General features: G+C 47.3%; 1 protein-coding gene across 1 annotated transcript in view; it reads right to left on the bottom strand.

Annotated features, from left to right (window-relative positions):
• LOC115206246 (unconventional myosin-VIIa) overlaps positions 1-15,000 on the bottom strand; it is a 31,069-nt gene that overhangs the window by 7,151 nt on the left and 8,918 nt on the right. The window contains exons 12-33 of the mRNA XM_029772976.1: positions 14,779-14,989; positions 13,655-13,790; positions 11,507-11,613; positions 9,473-9,610; positions 9,205-9,363; positions 8,760-8,852; positions 7,800-7,894; positions 7,581-7,665; positions 7,235-7,453; positions 7,000-7,083; positions 6,269-6,502; positions 5,910-6,113; positions 5,403-5,579; positions 3,519-3,608; positions 3,147-3,274; positions 2,930-3,056; positions 2,619-2,738; positions 2,259-2,432; positions 1,952-2,179; positions 1,344-1,511; positions 890-1,007; positions 368-494 (exon numbers count right to left, since the gene is read on the bottom strand). Of these exons, the coding sequence (XP_029628836.1) occupies positions 368-494; positions 890-1,007; positions 1,344-1,511; positions 1,952-2,179; positions 2,259-2,432; positions 2,619-2,738; positions 2,930-3,056; positions 3,147-3,274; positions 3,519-3,608; positions 5,403-5,579; positions 5,910-6,113; positions 6,269-6,502; positions 7,000-7,083; positions 7,235-7,453; positions 7,581-7,665; positions 7,800-7,894; positions 8,760-8,852; positions 9,205-9,363; positions 9,473-9,610; positions 11,507-11,613; positions 13,655-13,790; positions 14,779-14,989 (3,222 nt within the window). The remainder of the gene's footprint in view (positions 1-367; positions 495-889; positions 1,008-1,343; positions 1,512-1,951; positions 2,180-2,258; positions 2,433-2,618; positions 2,739-2,929; positions 3,057-3,146; positions 3,275-3,518; positions 3,609-5,402; positions 5,580-5,909; positions 6,114-6,268; positions 6,503-6,999; positions 7,084-7,234; positions 7,454-7,580; positions 7,666-7,799; positions 7,895-8,759; positions 8,853-9,204; positions 9,364-9,472; positions 9,611-11,506; positions 11,614-13,654; positions 13,791-14,778; positions 14,990-15,000) is intronic.

Raw genomic sequence — 15,000 nt, 5'->3', positions numbered from 1 at the left:
AGAGGAAGAAAAAATGCGCTGTGCGGTGTAGCTAGCAAGAAGTCTCAGAAGAAGGGAGAGAGAGACAAGAACACAGTCGTTAGCTCGAAAAATCGAGCCCATATGTATTCCCTAACAGGTCAGCTAACCATTGGGGGTTGAGGTGTCCACCAACAAAACAGTGTAGCTAGCCCAAGTAAGGAGGATGGCTAACTAATTCTACAAATTAAAGGTATTATTATTACAGGCAACATAGTAAGTAGGCTTCTTGAAATTAGTAGCTCAGGAGAAAAGAGGATATAAGAAAAAGAAACAGAGAGTTGCCGTTATGTTTATGGTCGAGAAGGCAACAGTGTTAGGATGGATTCCAAATCCCATCATGCCTCACCTGCTGCTGGAGACTGCAGTGATCTCTGGGAAAGAGAGTTCTAGCAACACCTGCTCCTGTTCGTCTACAAAGTAGACCCCTGTCCAGTTCACCGCCACAATGACATCATTCTTAGGCAGACTTGGACCTGCATGGTGGCGAGAGGGGCGGAATCAGAGTATGGACACATGACTAGGGCTGTGTCCCGATTCTCCGTCCTTCTCCCAAAGTGTGTACTTTCACACTCCCTGTCATGGGTTTAACAATGGTGGAAACTCCCTACAGCGAATGAGTACACCAATCCAATGCTTGTAAATCCATGACAGGTAGGGTGCAAGTGCACAATTTGTGAGGAGTTAGGAAATTAGGACTAAGCCTAGATCACATGTATACCAGGTTTACAGGAACAACCTCCGCAAGTTAAGAATGATTTCTCCGAGATATGACGAGGTACAGCACCAAACAGACTGACTGAAAGATATTAAAGAAGCTGGTTGGTCGAGCAGGTACAGCAGGTACATTACAGCAGGTAGAGTAACGTACCTGAGAGCTTGAATGCCTCATAGAAGCGTGAGAAGAGGAGCGGCCATTTGTAGCGAGCGAAGTCCACCACTTCCTCCTTCACCTTCTGGGGGTCAAACCTCTGCTGGGTGTAGATGCCCTGGGGTGGAGATGACAGAGAGGGGGGGAGACACGCACAGTTCAGTTGTCGCAAATGGTCTCCTATTCCCTATATAGTGCACTACCTTTGATCAGGTTCCATAGGGCTCTGGTAAAAAGTACTGCCCTATGTAGGAAATATGGTGCCATTAGGGACACATCCTTTGTGACTTACATACTAGGTAAGACAATCCCATATTACAATCAAAATAACTGAAAGTAAAACCTTCTTCTTAAAGGTTTGGTAGTTTACTAGATAAAACATCAGAACCAGTGCATCCAGAGAGAGCCAGTCTCTAGAAGGGAGCCTGCCCAACCGTTCCCCAGCCAGCAGTACCTTTTTGTGGGCAGCCATGATGACGTGGGCCCATTTCTCCACGCTCCGGGAGGAGCTGACCTCTCGGTCGGGGATGTAGGATGGGATCAGGCTCAGCAGACGCTCTGTCAGGATCTCAGAACCGTAGTCCACATAATACTGCTGACTGGCTAACTCTGCTAGGTCATCCTGGAGAGAGAGAAAGAGAGAAAGAGAGAAAGAGAGAGAGAGAGAGAGAGAGAGAGAGAGAGAAAGAGAGAGAGAGAGAAAGAGAGGGAGAGAGAGAGAGAGAGAGAGAGAGAGAGAGAGAGAGAGATGTTTCCCTTCTTTATTTTCCTTTTGTTTATTGTCTATTCCATTTGCTTTGACAATGTAAACATATGTTAATCATGCCAATAATGCCATTTGAATGAAATTGAATTGAATTAAGAGACAGAGACAGAGACAGAGACAGAGACAGAGACAGAGACAGGGACAGAGAGATTAGGGTTAGGGTCTGACCCATTGTCAACATAGTCATCTCATCCTGGAAAAGAGCAAGAAGAGGTTGTTCCTATCAGCCTCAGAGAACCATAAAAACAGTGCCACCTTGTAACTGAGAGGTCATTTGGTGTAAGTGTAAAACTCACCCTGTCACAGCGGTACTCTCCAAACTTTACCCCCCGTACAGTCTGTTGGTAGATGAGGTTGGTGGCCACAGCATCGTCTGCAGGGTTGTGCCAGGGCGTGAATATCTCCTTCCTGTAGAACAGTCTCCAGGGGGCGTTTCTCTCCTGGGCACCCTGCTCCTTGGCATACTGCTCACACTGGGACACCGCGTCCATCACATGGTCCTTTCCACTGCCTAGGGAGGAGACCTTGAGGTAGACACACACATACAGTTAGCTCATACTGGAATACTGCACGTGTGTGTGTGTGTCTGTGTGTGTGTATTACCTTGTCAAACAGGGCGATGTAGAGAGAGAATCCAAAGCGATCTCTGAGGCTGATCTTGTCTGCCAGGGCGTTACACAGCTCCATGGCATTAGTAGCTGAGTCTGTCAACAACGTCTTAGTGGTGCCGTCCATAAAGGTTACTGGCAACATGATGGGCTTCTTAGACTTAGTGGCCTGGGAGAGAAGAAAGATGAGGAGAGAGGGAGAGAGAGAGACGGGGAGGAGAGAGGTGGAAAGAGGAGAGGAGAGAAAAAGAGAAGTAAGGGATGTGTGTGTGTGTGTGTGTGTGTGTGTGTGTGTGTGTGTGTGTGTGTGTGTGTGTGTGTGTGTGTGTGTGTGTGTGTTTGTGTGTCTGTGTACCTGTAACTCCAGCCAGGACGGGGGCTGTGTTCTGGTGCCGTTAACAAACGTGCGTCTGAGTCTCTCCTCGCAGTAGGGGGCGTAGCCAGGAGGACCACCATGGATGTAGTTACGCAGGTACTGGAGGAGACAGGATGTGATGCATTTATAGAGGAAGTGATGTAATTATAGAGAACGTATAGAGTCTAACAATGTCTAAGTCCCAAATGGCTCTGTAGGCCCTGGTCAAAACAGTGGATTATAAATAGGGAATAGGGTGTCATTTGGGATGCAGGCAGAGAGTTTATAGTAGTATGTGTATTCTGACTGACCTTGACAAACTTCTCAGAGGGAGCGAAGCAGCCGACACACAGAGAGATGAGGATCCAGCCGCGGGCGTGACTGCTCTTAGACGGGTTCTGGTTCAGCTGCTTACAGATCTGGCAGTAGATCTCATCCCTACAGAGTACACACACAGCACAGCACTCAGAGAGTGTGTGTGTGTGTGCGAGCATGCGTGTGGGTGTGTATGGGTGTGTGTGTGTCTACCTCAGAGCAGGTCGTAGTATTCCGTTGCCGATGATGAAGTGGAGTTTCTCCAGGTTAGAGGTGGGCCGGTCCTCCAACATGCTGTTGCCATGGAGACTAATCTCTCCGTCGTTCAGGTGCTTCGCCACCTGTCAGAAAACACATCATCAACACTGGACATTCTATCTGATCTACATACTCTTTGTGTCCCAAATGGCACCCTATCCCTATATAGTGCACTACTTTTTACCATGGAGCATAGGGCTCTGGTCAAAAGTTATTTACTATATAGGGAATAGGGTGCCATTTGGGACGCAGGCAAAGTGCCCAGACACTAAGGGCAATGTCATCATTTCTAGAATGCTTTAAACTCCAACACCTCCTCTCTCTTACCTCATCAGTGATCTTGGACTTCTTCTTCAGGGTGAGGGACACTAGTTTGTGTCGGACACTGTTCTTCTTGTTGCTGTCTGAATGGGGGGTCTTTAGGGGAGGGGTTACAGCAGGACACAGCTTATAAATCAGATAGGAAACGTCTTCGAGGAAGCACGACTGTACTGTACTACCCAGAGCAACACTACGGATAATTCAGACCATGCGGGTGTAACTCAGTTATCATCTAACCTAATGAGATTATAGCTAAGTGTTACTTTCAATTACTTCCCCCTCTTCTTCTTTTAATCATTTAGCAGATGCTCTTATTCAGAGCGACTTACTGTTAGTGCATTAATCTTAGGATAGCTAGGTAAGACAACCACATATCACAGTCGTAGTAAGAACATTTTTCCTCACAGCACAGCAAAACATTTCCTCTGACCTCCCACTGCTCCTCTCACATCCCCCTCCACCTGCAAGGCTTGTAGTTCTCTCTCTCTCCCCTCCCTCTCTTCTCACCTCTCCTTCCCCCTGCAGGGCTTGTAGTTTTCTCTCTCTCTCCCCCCTCCCTCCCTCCCTCCCTCCTTCCCTCCCTCCCTCTTCTCACCTTTCCTTCCCCCTGCAGGGCTTGTAGTTTTCTCTCTCCCCTCCCCCTCCTCTCACCTCTCTTTCCCCCTGCAGGGCTTGTAGTTCTCTCTCTCTTTCCCCTCCCTCCCTCCCTCCCTCCCTCCCTCCCTCCCTCCCCCTCCTCCTGCAGGGCTTGTAGTTTTCTCTCTCTCCCATCCCTCCTCTCATCTCTCCTTCCCCTGCAGGGCCTGTAGTTCTCTCTCTCCCCTCCCCCCTCCTCCCTCTCCCCCTGCAGGACCTGTAGTTCTCTCTTTCCCCTCCCCCTCCTCTCACCTCTCCCTCCCCCTGCAGGGCCTGTAGTTCTCTCTTTCCCCTCCCCCTCCTCTCCCCTCTCCCTCCCCCTGCAGGGCCTGTAGTTCTCTCTTTCCCCTCCCCCTCCTCTCACCTCTCCCTCCCCCTGCAGGGCCTGTAGTTCTCTCTTTCCCCTCCCCCTCCTCTCACCTCTCCCTCCCCCTGCAGGACCTGTAGTTCTCTCTTTCCCCTCCCCCTCCTCTCACCTCTCCCTCCCCCTGCAGGGCCTGTAGTTCTCTCTTTCCCCTCCCCCTCCTCTCACCTCTCCCTCCCCCTGCAGGGCCTGTAGTTCTCTCTCTCCCCTCCCCCCTCCTCCCTCTCCCCCTGCAGGACCTGTAGTTCTCTCTTTCCCCTCCCCCTCCTCTCACCTCTCCCTCCCCCTGCAGGGCCTGTAGTTCTCTCTTTCCCCTCCCCCTCCTCTCACCTCTCCCTCCCCCTGCAGGGCCTGTAGTTCTCTCTTTCCCCTCCCCCTCCTCTCACCTCTCCCTCCCCCTGCAGGGCCTGTAGTTCTCTCTTTCCCCTCCCCCTCCTCTCACCTCTCCCTCCCCCTGCAGGGCCTGTAGTTCTCTCTTTCCCCTCCCCCTCCTCTCACCTCTCCCTCCCCCTGCAGGACCTGTAGTTCTCTCTTTCCCCTCCCCCTCCTCTCACCTCTCCCTCCCCCTGCAGGGCCTGTAGTTCTCTCTTTCCCCTCCCCCTCCTCTCACCTCTCCCTCCCCCTGCAGGGCCTGTAGTTCTCTCTTTCCCCTCCCCCTCCTCTCACCTCTCCCTCCCCCTGCAGGGCCTGTAGTTCTCTCTTTCCCCTCCCCCTCCTCTCACCTCTCCCTCCCCCTGCAGGGCCTGTAGTTCTCTCTTTCCCCTCCCCCTCCTCTCACCTCTCCCTCCCCCTGCAGGGCCTGTAGTTCTCTCTTTCCCCTCCCCCTCCTCTCACCTCTCCCTCCCCCTGCAGGGCCTGTAGTTCTCTCTTTCCCCTCCCCCTCCTCTCACCTCTCCCTCCCCCTGCAGGGCCTGTAGTTCTCTCTTGTAGGTTTTTTTGCCCAACGTCTCATAAATCTTGGTCATCACAGGAATCTTCTCCGAGCCGTCCGTGATGGCCGTGTGGTACTTGGGCTCCGGGAGATCTCCCATGAACCTCAACACCGTAATCCACACCGCCAACGCCGCCTGGGGGGAGAGAAACCAACAGTGTTAGGGTTGCAACCTTTGCGTTACTTTCCCAAATTTCCCTGGTTTTCTATACATCCTGGTTGGAAGATTCTGGATTTCCTGCTTATTCCCTCCTGATTCCAGGAATCTTCCTATCTGGATTTCTGGACAACTGAGGAAAGTAGGGAAAAGTTACTGGAATTTTTCAACCCTAAACAGTGTTGTTGCTGTAATTATAAAAAGTACAGTTGGGTAGAAGGAGTCTGCCTCAAAGGACAGTCTGACAAACACCCATGCTCTACTGGGGTTAGAGGTCAGGGGTCAGAGTTGAGAGGTCATGTGACCTACCAGCTGGTCGCCCTCGTCGTCATGGAACAGCAGAGGTTGTTTGAGCGGCCGTCGGACATAGGTGTGTGTGGTGGTGCCCTGGAAATAGGTGGCAGCGAACTTGGCAAACTTATACTCTGACAGGTCATCCTCCTCATCCTCAGGGAGAGGAAGAACATCGTCTAAATCCTCCTCCTCAAGCTCCTTCTGGGCACGCTCCAAGTCCTACAAACAGATGCATGTACGCGCAAACACACGCAGTTATGCACACACACAGACACACACACAAAGACACTCAGTGAACGATTTGAACGTAGCCCAGAGCAGATTGTGTTAACTGTAGCAGTGTCTGTCTGTCCACCAGGTGGCGACCTTCTCACCGCAAACCCAGCTGGTGGTGCTCCCTCCTGGCCAGGGAAGGAGTTTGTTGTTCCCAGAAAGCCGAACATCTTATCCACCATGTCAGAGTCGTTCACCGGGTCATGTCTGGCTTTCTCCATCTGCTCCACCATCTCCTTCTTCTTCCGTACCTCCTCCCCCTCTCTCTTCTCCCTCTCCGTGTCCTCCTTCACTAGCTGGGCCAGTCTCTCCTGGTGGTTACGCTCTGCCTCTACCTACAGAAGACTGGGTGTTAATAGGTGTGTGTGTGTGTGTGTGTGTGTGCGTGCCCCCTCAGATTTGTCCTAAAAACAATTGTTGTTTTTCTGTAATACTACTAGCCAGCTAGTAATTTTATAATGAAGCCATTTCAGGCTATCAAGTTAGAGTAGCTAGCTTGTCTAAGTATCTTAGCTGGCATGCCTGCTGGCAAGATTGGTAGACTTTAGAAAATCGAGCAATAACTAAATGTGCTCAATATTTTACCCAGATTTTAGCAAAGATGTAGAGAAGCATATTTAGTTTCTTTAAATTCAGAACCACCAGTCAGGAGGATACAGACAGCTCAAGATGTATGCTTAGATATGCAGAAAAATTAAAATATTTCTTTACATAGAATTAAGTATAATGATTATGGCTCTGGATTGCAGGGCCTGGCCCCCCTATGGACCATCCCTAGCCATCCTCACGCACTTTGAGGTGCATGACGCCCGTATGTGTGTGTGTTCCAGACCTTGGCCTTCTTAGCGCTCATCTGGTTCCTCAGTTTCTCCTCCTCAGCCAGACACAGCTTCTCTGCCTCCAACCTCCTCCGATACTGAGAGAGAGAGGGAGGAAACAGAGGGAGTGAGGTAGAGAGAACGAGAAAAAGAGTGTGCGAGAGAATGAGAGATAGGGTTAGGATGAGAGAGTGAGAGGGACTGAGGCTTTCTTTCAGTCTGCACTGCGTGTGTCTGTCTCTTTCTCACCTCTCCCTTCAGCCTCTTGTAGAGGCGTCGTGCGATCATGCCCCGTGTGTGAGCCTGGATGGTGATGACGGCCCATAGGTGGTGTCTGAAGGCCCTTCTGACCATACAGCCTCTACACCTGGCCTGCAGACCCATCACCCTCTGTCTGGCCACGTGGTACATTACGTACAGCCGCCTGGAGCGGTACAACGCCTGCAGTCTGGCGAAACCTGCCCGCATCTAGGAGGAGGAGGGGAGGGGAGGAGAAGGAGGGGAGGAGGGGGAGGAGGAGAGGACATGGAGGAGAAATTGTAATTTGATTAATGATACAAGGAACAGTTCAAGTGATCAAGTTTTTAAAACTCACAGCTCCATAGTTCTTGCGACAGTGGTATCCTCGCCACGTCTTCTGGATCATCATTGCTGACTTCCTCATCTTCAGGAAGTTGGACCTGTTGAGACCAAGTGACTCGATTGTTAACTAAAAGCTCGTTACTATGACTTGTCTCAACTAGTTGCTTTGCCAACAGTCTAAACTGGTTGTTAGGACTACAGTCTCACCGGGTTGTTATGACTACGGCCTCACCTGTCCTTGTAGCCTCGTACAACCTTCTGGATAAGGATGACCTTGTCCGTGATGGCCTTGTCTCTCTCGATCTCCAACAGCATGTCATGGTGGTCCTTAATAAACACACACACACGTGCAGACACACACACACACACACACACACACACACACACACACACACACACACACACACACACACACACACACACACACACACACACACACACACACACACACACACACACACACACACACACACACAACCAGATGTGATCATCAATAGATTCAAAACAGACATTCTAAAGACCTTCTGGTTTATTTTCATGACATCCCTCACATCTGTCCATTTCCTGTCCTCCTCTGATCTGTCTGTTTCCTGTAGGGAAGTGTGGGCACTGCCCTCGCTGACCTGGCTTCACTTCACTGATTTTACTCCTGTTTTACTTCCTGTCTGACCAGCTGGTCACTCTGATAACGACCTCAGCTATGATAACCATCACCGTGGCAACCAGCCCACCACTGACCACTGACCCCACTCCTAGTGCTGTCCCCATTTTTCTGTCAACAGAGGCACAACTGTGGTTGAGTTCCACTGCATAGCAAATTTCTCTCCCTGTTACTAAGACAGGGTATTGTAGACAACTTGCATATTTCAGATTACAAAACCCTATCCAAAAATGTAGAGCTTCTCCCAAATTGAACCCTTTTCCCTATATAGTGCACTACTTTTGACCATTTACATGTTTTATTTTAATATTTTTGTCATTTAGCACATGTTCTTATCCAGAGCAATTTATAGGAGGAAGCCTTGCTCAAGGGCACATCAGCAGATTTTTCACCTAGTTGGCGCGAGAATTCGAACCAGCGATCTTTCGTTTACTGGTCCAACGGTCTTAACCGCTAGGCTACCTGCCGCCCACACAGAGACCAGGCACCCTAATAAGATGCAATTTGGGACTCAGCCCAGGAGTTAGTTACCTTGAGGAAGATCTTGGTCTTTCCCATCTGCCAATCATCATCTCTGCCCAGAACAACTTCCACTATACGCTGACAAGTTCCCCTCAGGTCCTCCTATATATATATATATATATATATATATATACACACACACACACACACACACACACACACACACACACACACACACACACACACCGAGATCGGACATCAGTGGGCAAGTAAGTAACCATTGACAACAGTCACTGACAAGGCAAGCTTTGTCGAAGACTGATCAAAATCAAAACACGTTGTCTTTTTAAATAAATAAGAGCACCATGCATTGAAAAAACGTTGTTTTTGCCGTCAGTTTGGGAGATACCATCCATCACCTTTTATTTTTTGGACTACATGACTTTACCCAGATGAGCCCCCCATAGAAGGCTTTTAGTATGACTGGCACATCTAAACTCTAACAGTCACGTACCTGTTTGTATGCAGGTTTGACTCCTGGCATGAGGACTCTGTAGCGGTCCACAAACTCAACAAAGGTGTATCTGATTGGATAACCAGCTCTGCGTATACGAATGGTCTCCATCATGCCTGAATACCTCAGCTGACGAACACAGAGCTCCCTGTCAAACAGCTGGGAGAGATAACAGACAGACACACAGAGACAGACGCACATACAACAATTACATTTTTACACAAAAACACACACACACATAAACACACGCAGACACACACATGCTCACCATGGGTTTCTTGTTCTCATTGGGTTTAATGCAGCGTACGAAGAAGGGCTGACACACACTCAGAGTCCTCATCAGCTGTTCCAGAGAACGCTTGAACTGACTGCTCAGAGTGGGAGAGCGCTTCCTGGTCTCCGCCCCCTATAACCACACACACACACACAAACACGTACAGACACACATCAACATGGGTTAGTAACAATGGATTCTATCCCTTTTCCTCTCTCTCTCACTCTTCTTTTTCCACTCTCTCTTTCGCTCTGTTAAGTTCCTGTTAATTCCCTCTACAGGAAACCTGGCTCAATGTAGCTCATATTGTGACAGATATATTTTCACAGTGTTTAAAATGTTCTACACGTCATTGTAAAAAAAACTGTGTCAAGGTTAGAACTGTTTTAAAGTAATGCCAACAACAGTTCCATCAAAGCTATTGTTCTTTAAAACTCAATGTCTAAATACACTGAGTGTACAAAACATTAAGGATACCTTCCTAATATTGAGATGCACCCCCCTTTTGCCCTCAGAACAACCTCAATTTGTCGGGAAAGCAAGCTCATGCAAGAGAGGGGACTCCCACTTATACAGACAAGAACCTTGACCATTTTTGTCAATGGTAAATGGCGAATATGCGACATCTTCATTATCCACCATCTTTGCAGAGGTGAGAGAGAACCAGGAAGTAGACAGGAAGGGATGTCCCCAAAACATGGCCACCAAGTTTATGGACGGAGAGAGAGAGAGTTGCAACCTGGGCTCCACTGAACGATGGACGATATGTCTGCTATACACAGCCAGCGGATGGAGGCAGGGAGGGAGGGAGGTGGGGAGGAGTGGAGGGAGGGAGGGAGGGAGGTGGGGAGGAGTGGAGGGAGGGAGGGAGGTGGGGAGGAGTGGAGGGAGGGAGGTGGGGAGGAGTGGAGGGAGGGAGGTGGGGAGGAGTGGAGGGAGGGAGGGAGGTGGGGAGGAGTGGAGGGAGGGAGGAGGGGGAGATTATTCCTCCTCTTTTCTTCTTTTACCTTCAGAGGAGTGTCAGGTTGGCCCATATTATCACCTGGCAAGAAGCCAACCAGAGACCAAGGCAGACATAAATGTGTGTGCATGCACGTATGATACACAGACACTCAGACACAAACACACACACAGACACACAGATACAAACACACACAGACACACAGACACACAGACACACAGATACAAACACACACAGACAAGCAGATACAAACACACACAGACACACAGACACACAGACACACAGATACAAACACACACAGACAAGCAGATACAAACACACACACAGACACACAGACACACAGACACACACACAGACACGCAGATACAAACATACACAGACACACAGATACAAACACACACAGACACACACACAGACAAGCAGATACAAACACACACACAGACACACAGACACACACACAGATACAAACACACACAGACACACACACAGGCACGCAGATACAAACACACACACAGACACTCAGATACAAACACACACACAGATACAAACACACACAGACACACAGACACGCAGATACAAACACACACACAGATACAAACACAGGACACGCAGATACAAACACATACTAAGATACAAACACACACACAGATACAAACACACACACACACAGACACGCAGATACACACACAGACACGCAGATACAAACACACAGACAGAGGAAAGACAGAGTAATGTTAGCATCTTGCCACACATTACTGAAGAGACAGATGGAGAAGAAGAGTGCAAGCAACATGCCATGCAGAGAAAACCCTATTCCATATTTAACTTCTGACCAGAGCCCTATGTGCACTATAAGGGAATAGAGTGCCATTTGGGATGCAAACCATGAGACAACCAGAACAGACACAGCCGTCTGTCTGGAACGCTTCATGATGACCACTCAGAGAAACTAGCCAACAGGTAATGAGTGATCTGTGATATCATCAAGGTGTAGCGAGGAGTGGTTGGTTGAGTGACTGTGTGGTTGCTAGGGCGAAGGGTTGCTTGGTTGACGGAGGGTGCATTACCATGGCAACATCGGCCTGGAAGATCTGCTTGATGAACTTGTTCCTGGAGGAGTGAACCAGCTGGATGATGTCACCGTGCAGGGTGTCTCTGTTCTTCTCCAAGAAACCTATTATTGATAAGGCTATTGGTTATTGGTTATTGATAAAGCTATTAGTTATTGGTTATTGATAAGGCTATTAGTTATTGGTTATTGATAAGGCTATTACTTATTGGTTATTGATAAGGCTCTTGGTTATTGGTTATTGATAAGGCTATTAGTTATTGGTTATTGATAAGGCTATTAGTTATTGGTTATGGATAGGGCTATTAGTTATTGGTTATTGATAAGGCTATTGGTTATTGGTTATTGATAAGGCTATTAGTTATTGGTTATTGATAGGGCTATTGGTTATTGGTTATTGATAGGGCTATTGGTTATTGGTTATTGATGAGGCTATTAGTTATTGGTTATTGATAAGGCTATTAGTTATTGGTTATTGATAGGGCTATTGGTTATTGGTTATTGATAAGGCTCTTGGTTATTGGTTATTGATAAGGCTCTTGGATATTGGTTATTGATAAGGCTATTAGTTATTGGTTATTGATAGGGCTATTGGTTATTGGTTATTGATAGGGCTATTAGTTATTGGTTATTGATAAGGCTCTTGGCTATTGGTTATTGATAAGGCTATTAGTTATTGGTAATGGATAAGACTTTTGGTTGTTGGTTATTGATAAGTCTATTAGTTATTGGTTATTGATAGGGCTATTGGTTATTGGTTATTGATAGGGCTATTAGTTATTGGTTATTGATAAGGCTCTTGGCTATTGGTTATTGATAAGGCTATTAGTTATTGGTAATGGATAAGACTTTTGGTTGTTGGTTATTGATAAGTCTATTAGTTATTGGTTATTGATAAGGCTCTTGGTTATTGATAAGGCTATTAGTTATTGGTTATTGATAGGGATATTGGTTATTGGTGCCATCCGTTTTGTTACCAAAACGCCTTATACCACCCACCACTGCGACCTGTATGCTCTAGTCGGCTGGCCCTCGCTACATATTCATCGCCAGACCCACTGGCTCCAGGTCATCTATAAGTCTATGCTAGGTAAAGCTCCGCCTTATCTCAGCTCACTGGTCACGATAACAACACCCACCCGTAGCACGCGCTCCAGCAGGTATATCTCACTGGTCATCCCCAAAGCCTTCCAGTTCTCTGCTGCCAGTGACTGGAACAAATTGCAAAAATCGCTGAAGCTGGAGACTTACATTTCCCTCACTAACTTTAAACCTCAGCTATCTGAGCAGCTAACCGATCGCTGCAGTTGTACATAGTCCATCTGTAACTAGCCCACCCAATCTACCTACCTCATCCCCATATTGTTTTATGTACTTTGCTGCTCTTTTGCACACCAGTATCTCTACTTACACACCATCATCTGCTCATCATCATCTGCTTATCTATCACTCCAGTGTTAATCTGCTAAATTGTAATTACTTTGCTACTATGGCCTATTTATTGCCTTACCTCCTCATGCCTTTTGCACACACTGTATATAGACTTTATTTTTTCTATTTTGTTATTGACTGTACGCTTGTTTATTCCATGTGTAACTCTGTGTTGTTTCTGTTGCACTGCTTTGCTTTATCCTTTCCGGGTCGCAGTTGTAAATGAGAACTTGTTCTCAACTAGCCTACCTGGTTAAATAAAGGTCAAATAAAAAAATAAAAAAATACAAATTGGTTATTGATAAGGCTCTTGGTTATTGATACGGCTATTGGTTATTGGTTATTAATACAGATATTGGTTATTGGTTATTGACAAGGCTCTTGGTTATTGATACAGATATTGGTTATTGGTTATTGATAAGGCTCTTGGTTATTGATAAGGCTCTTGGTTATTGGTTATTTATAAGGCTATTGGTTATTAGGACATTGGGTCTAGTGTGTCCTATCCTCTATTAGTCCTGAGAAGTACTCTTTACAGTGACTTTTTCATTGAGGGAGGTCATTACAAAACCAAAGCATGTTGGTTTTAACATTAAATAAGCATTTTATCCATTTCCAATGTCCTCCGAGAGTTGATGATTTTGGTCATCATGTTGTATATGATAATCAGTCAGTCAGTGTGTGATAATCATGTTGCCATAATGTTGTCACGTACCTCGTGTCTCGTAGTAAACCACCCCAGCAAAGTGCTGGAGGCCAAACTGGGTCTCATGATTGTTCTTAGGAGGAATGTAGTTGGTGTTCAACTTATGCTGAGAGTTCAACTTATTCAACATAGTGGTGTCTGTACCCTGAGACGGGGGGGGGGGGGGAGTGGATGAGAGGGATGAGTTAGGGAGATATGATCTAACTAAGTGCCCTGGGAACTGACAGAGTAGGTTTACACAAATATTTGCTTAGATATTTGCTGTATCCATGTCTCCCTCTCTCCTCTTCTTTCTACCTTAGGGAACTTCAGATGTAGCATCTTAATTTGACCCAGTTTGCTACAGCAGGAAAATAGTCCTGCATCAACAGGAAATGTGAATTATTATGGGGATTATAATCTATTTTTTTATTTGTATATTTTTAAAATTATTTTACTTCTCCCCAATTGGTAGTTACAGTCTTGTCTCATTGCTGCAACTCCCATACGGACTCAGGAGAGGCGAAGGTCGAGAGCCACGCGTCCTCCGAAACACAACCCAACCAAGCCGCACTGCTTCTTGACACAATGCACATCCAACCCGGAAGCCAGCCGCACCAATGTGTCAGAGGAAACACCGTACACCTGGCAACGGAATCAGCGTTCACTGTGTCCGGCCCGCCACCGGAGTCGCTAGTGTGCGATGGGACAAGGACATCCCTGCCGGCCAAACCCTCCCCTAACCCGGACGATTCCCCATGGGTCTCCCGGTCACGAACCCAGAATCTCTAGTGGAACAGCTAGCACTGCGATGCAGTGCCTTAGACCACTGCGCCACTCGGGTGGCCATGTGCAATCAGGTCTGAAATTTCTAAGTGGAAATTACAAACTTCAGAAGCCTTTTTAAAACTCAAATACACTACAAATTTGACATTTCCTTCATTGAAGGAAAGTTTCCTGCAACAGGATGATCAAATTAAGATCCTACATCTGTCTATGTACCGTATTTATCTATAATGCAGTTACATTGGGGAAATTGCTCTCCTCGTCTATGAGGTTTATGATAATCAAGGGTTTGATAGCGATAATGTTTCTCGTCCCTCTCTCGCCACCCCCTATCCTCCTCTACCTCGAGGTTATACTATCATCAATACCTTGGGAAACTTGCTCTCCTCATCTATGAGGCTGATGATGTTCATGGGTTTGATAGCGATCATGTCCAGGGCATCCTGGTTGTCTGTGAACTCGATGTGTTGCCAGTTGATGTGTTCCAGGTTGTATTGCTCCTGCTCCAGTTTGAACACATGCCTCACAAAGAACTGCTGCAGGTTCTCATTGGCAAAATTAATGCACAGCTGCTCAAAACTGTTGATAGG

This window comes from Salmo trutta, chromosome 13 (assembly GCF_901001165.1).
Source record: "Salmo trutta chromosome 13, fSalTru1.1, whole genome shotgun sequence".
Classification (NCBI taxonomy): domain Eukaryota; kingdom Metazoa; phylum Chordata; class Actinopteri; order Salmoniformes; family Salmonidae; genus Salmo; species Salmo trutta.
Note: the sequence above shows the minus strand (reverse complement) of the source record. Positions and strands in the feature narration are given on the sequence as shown.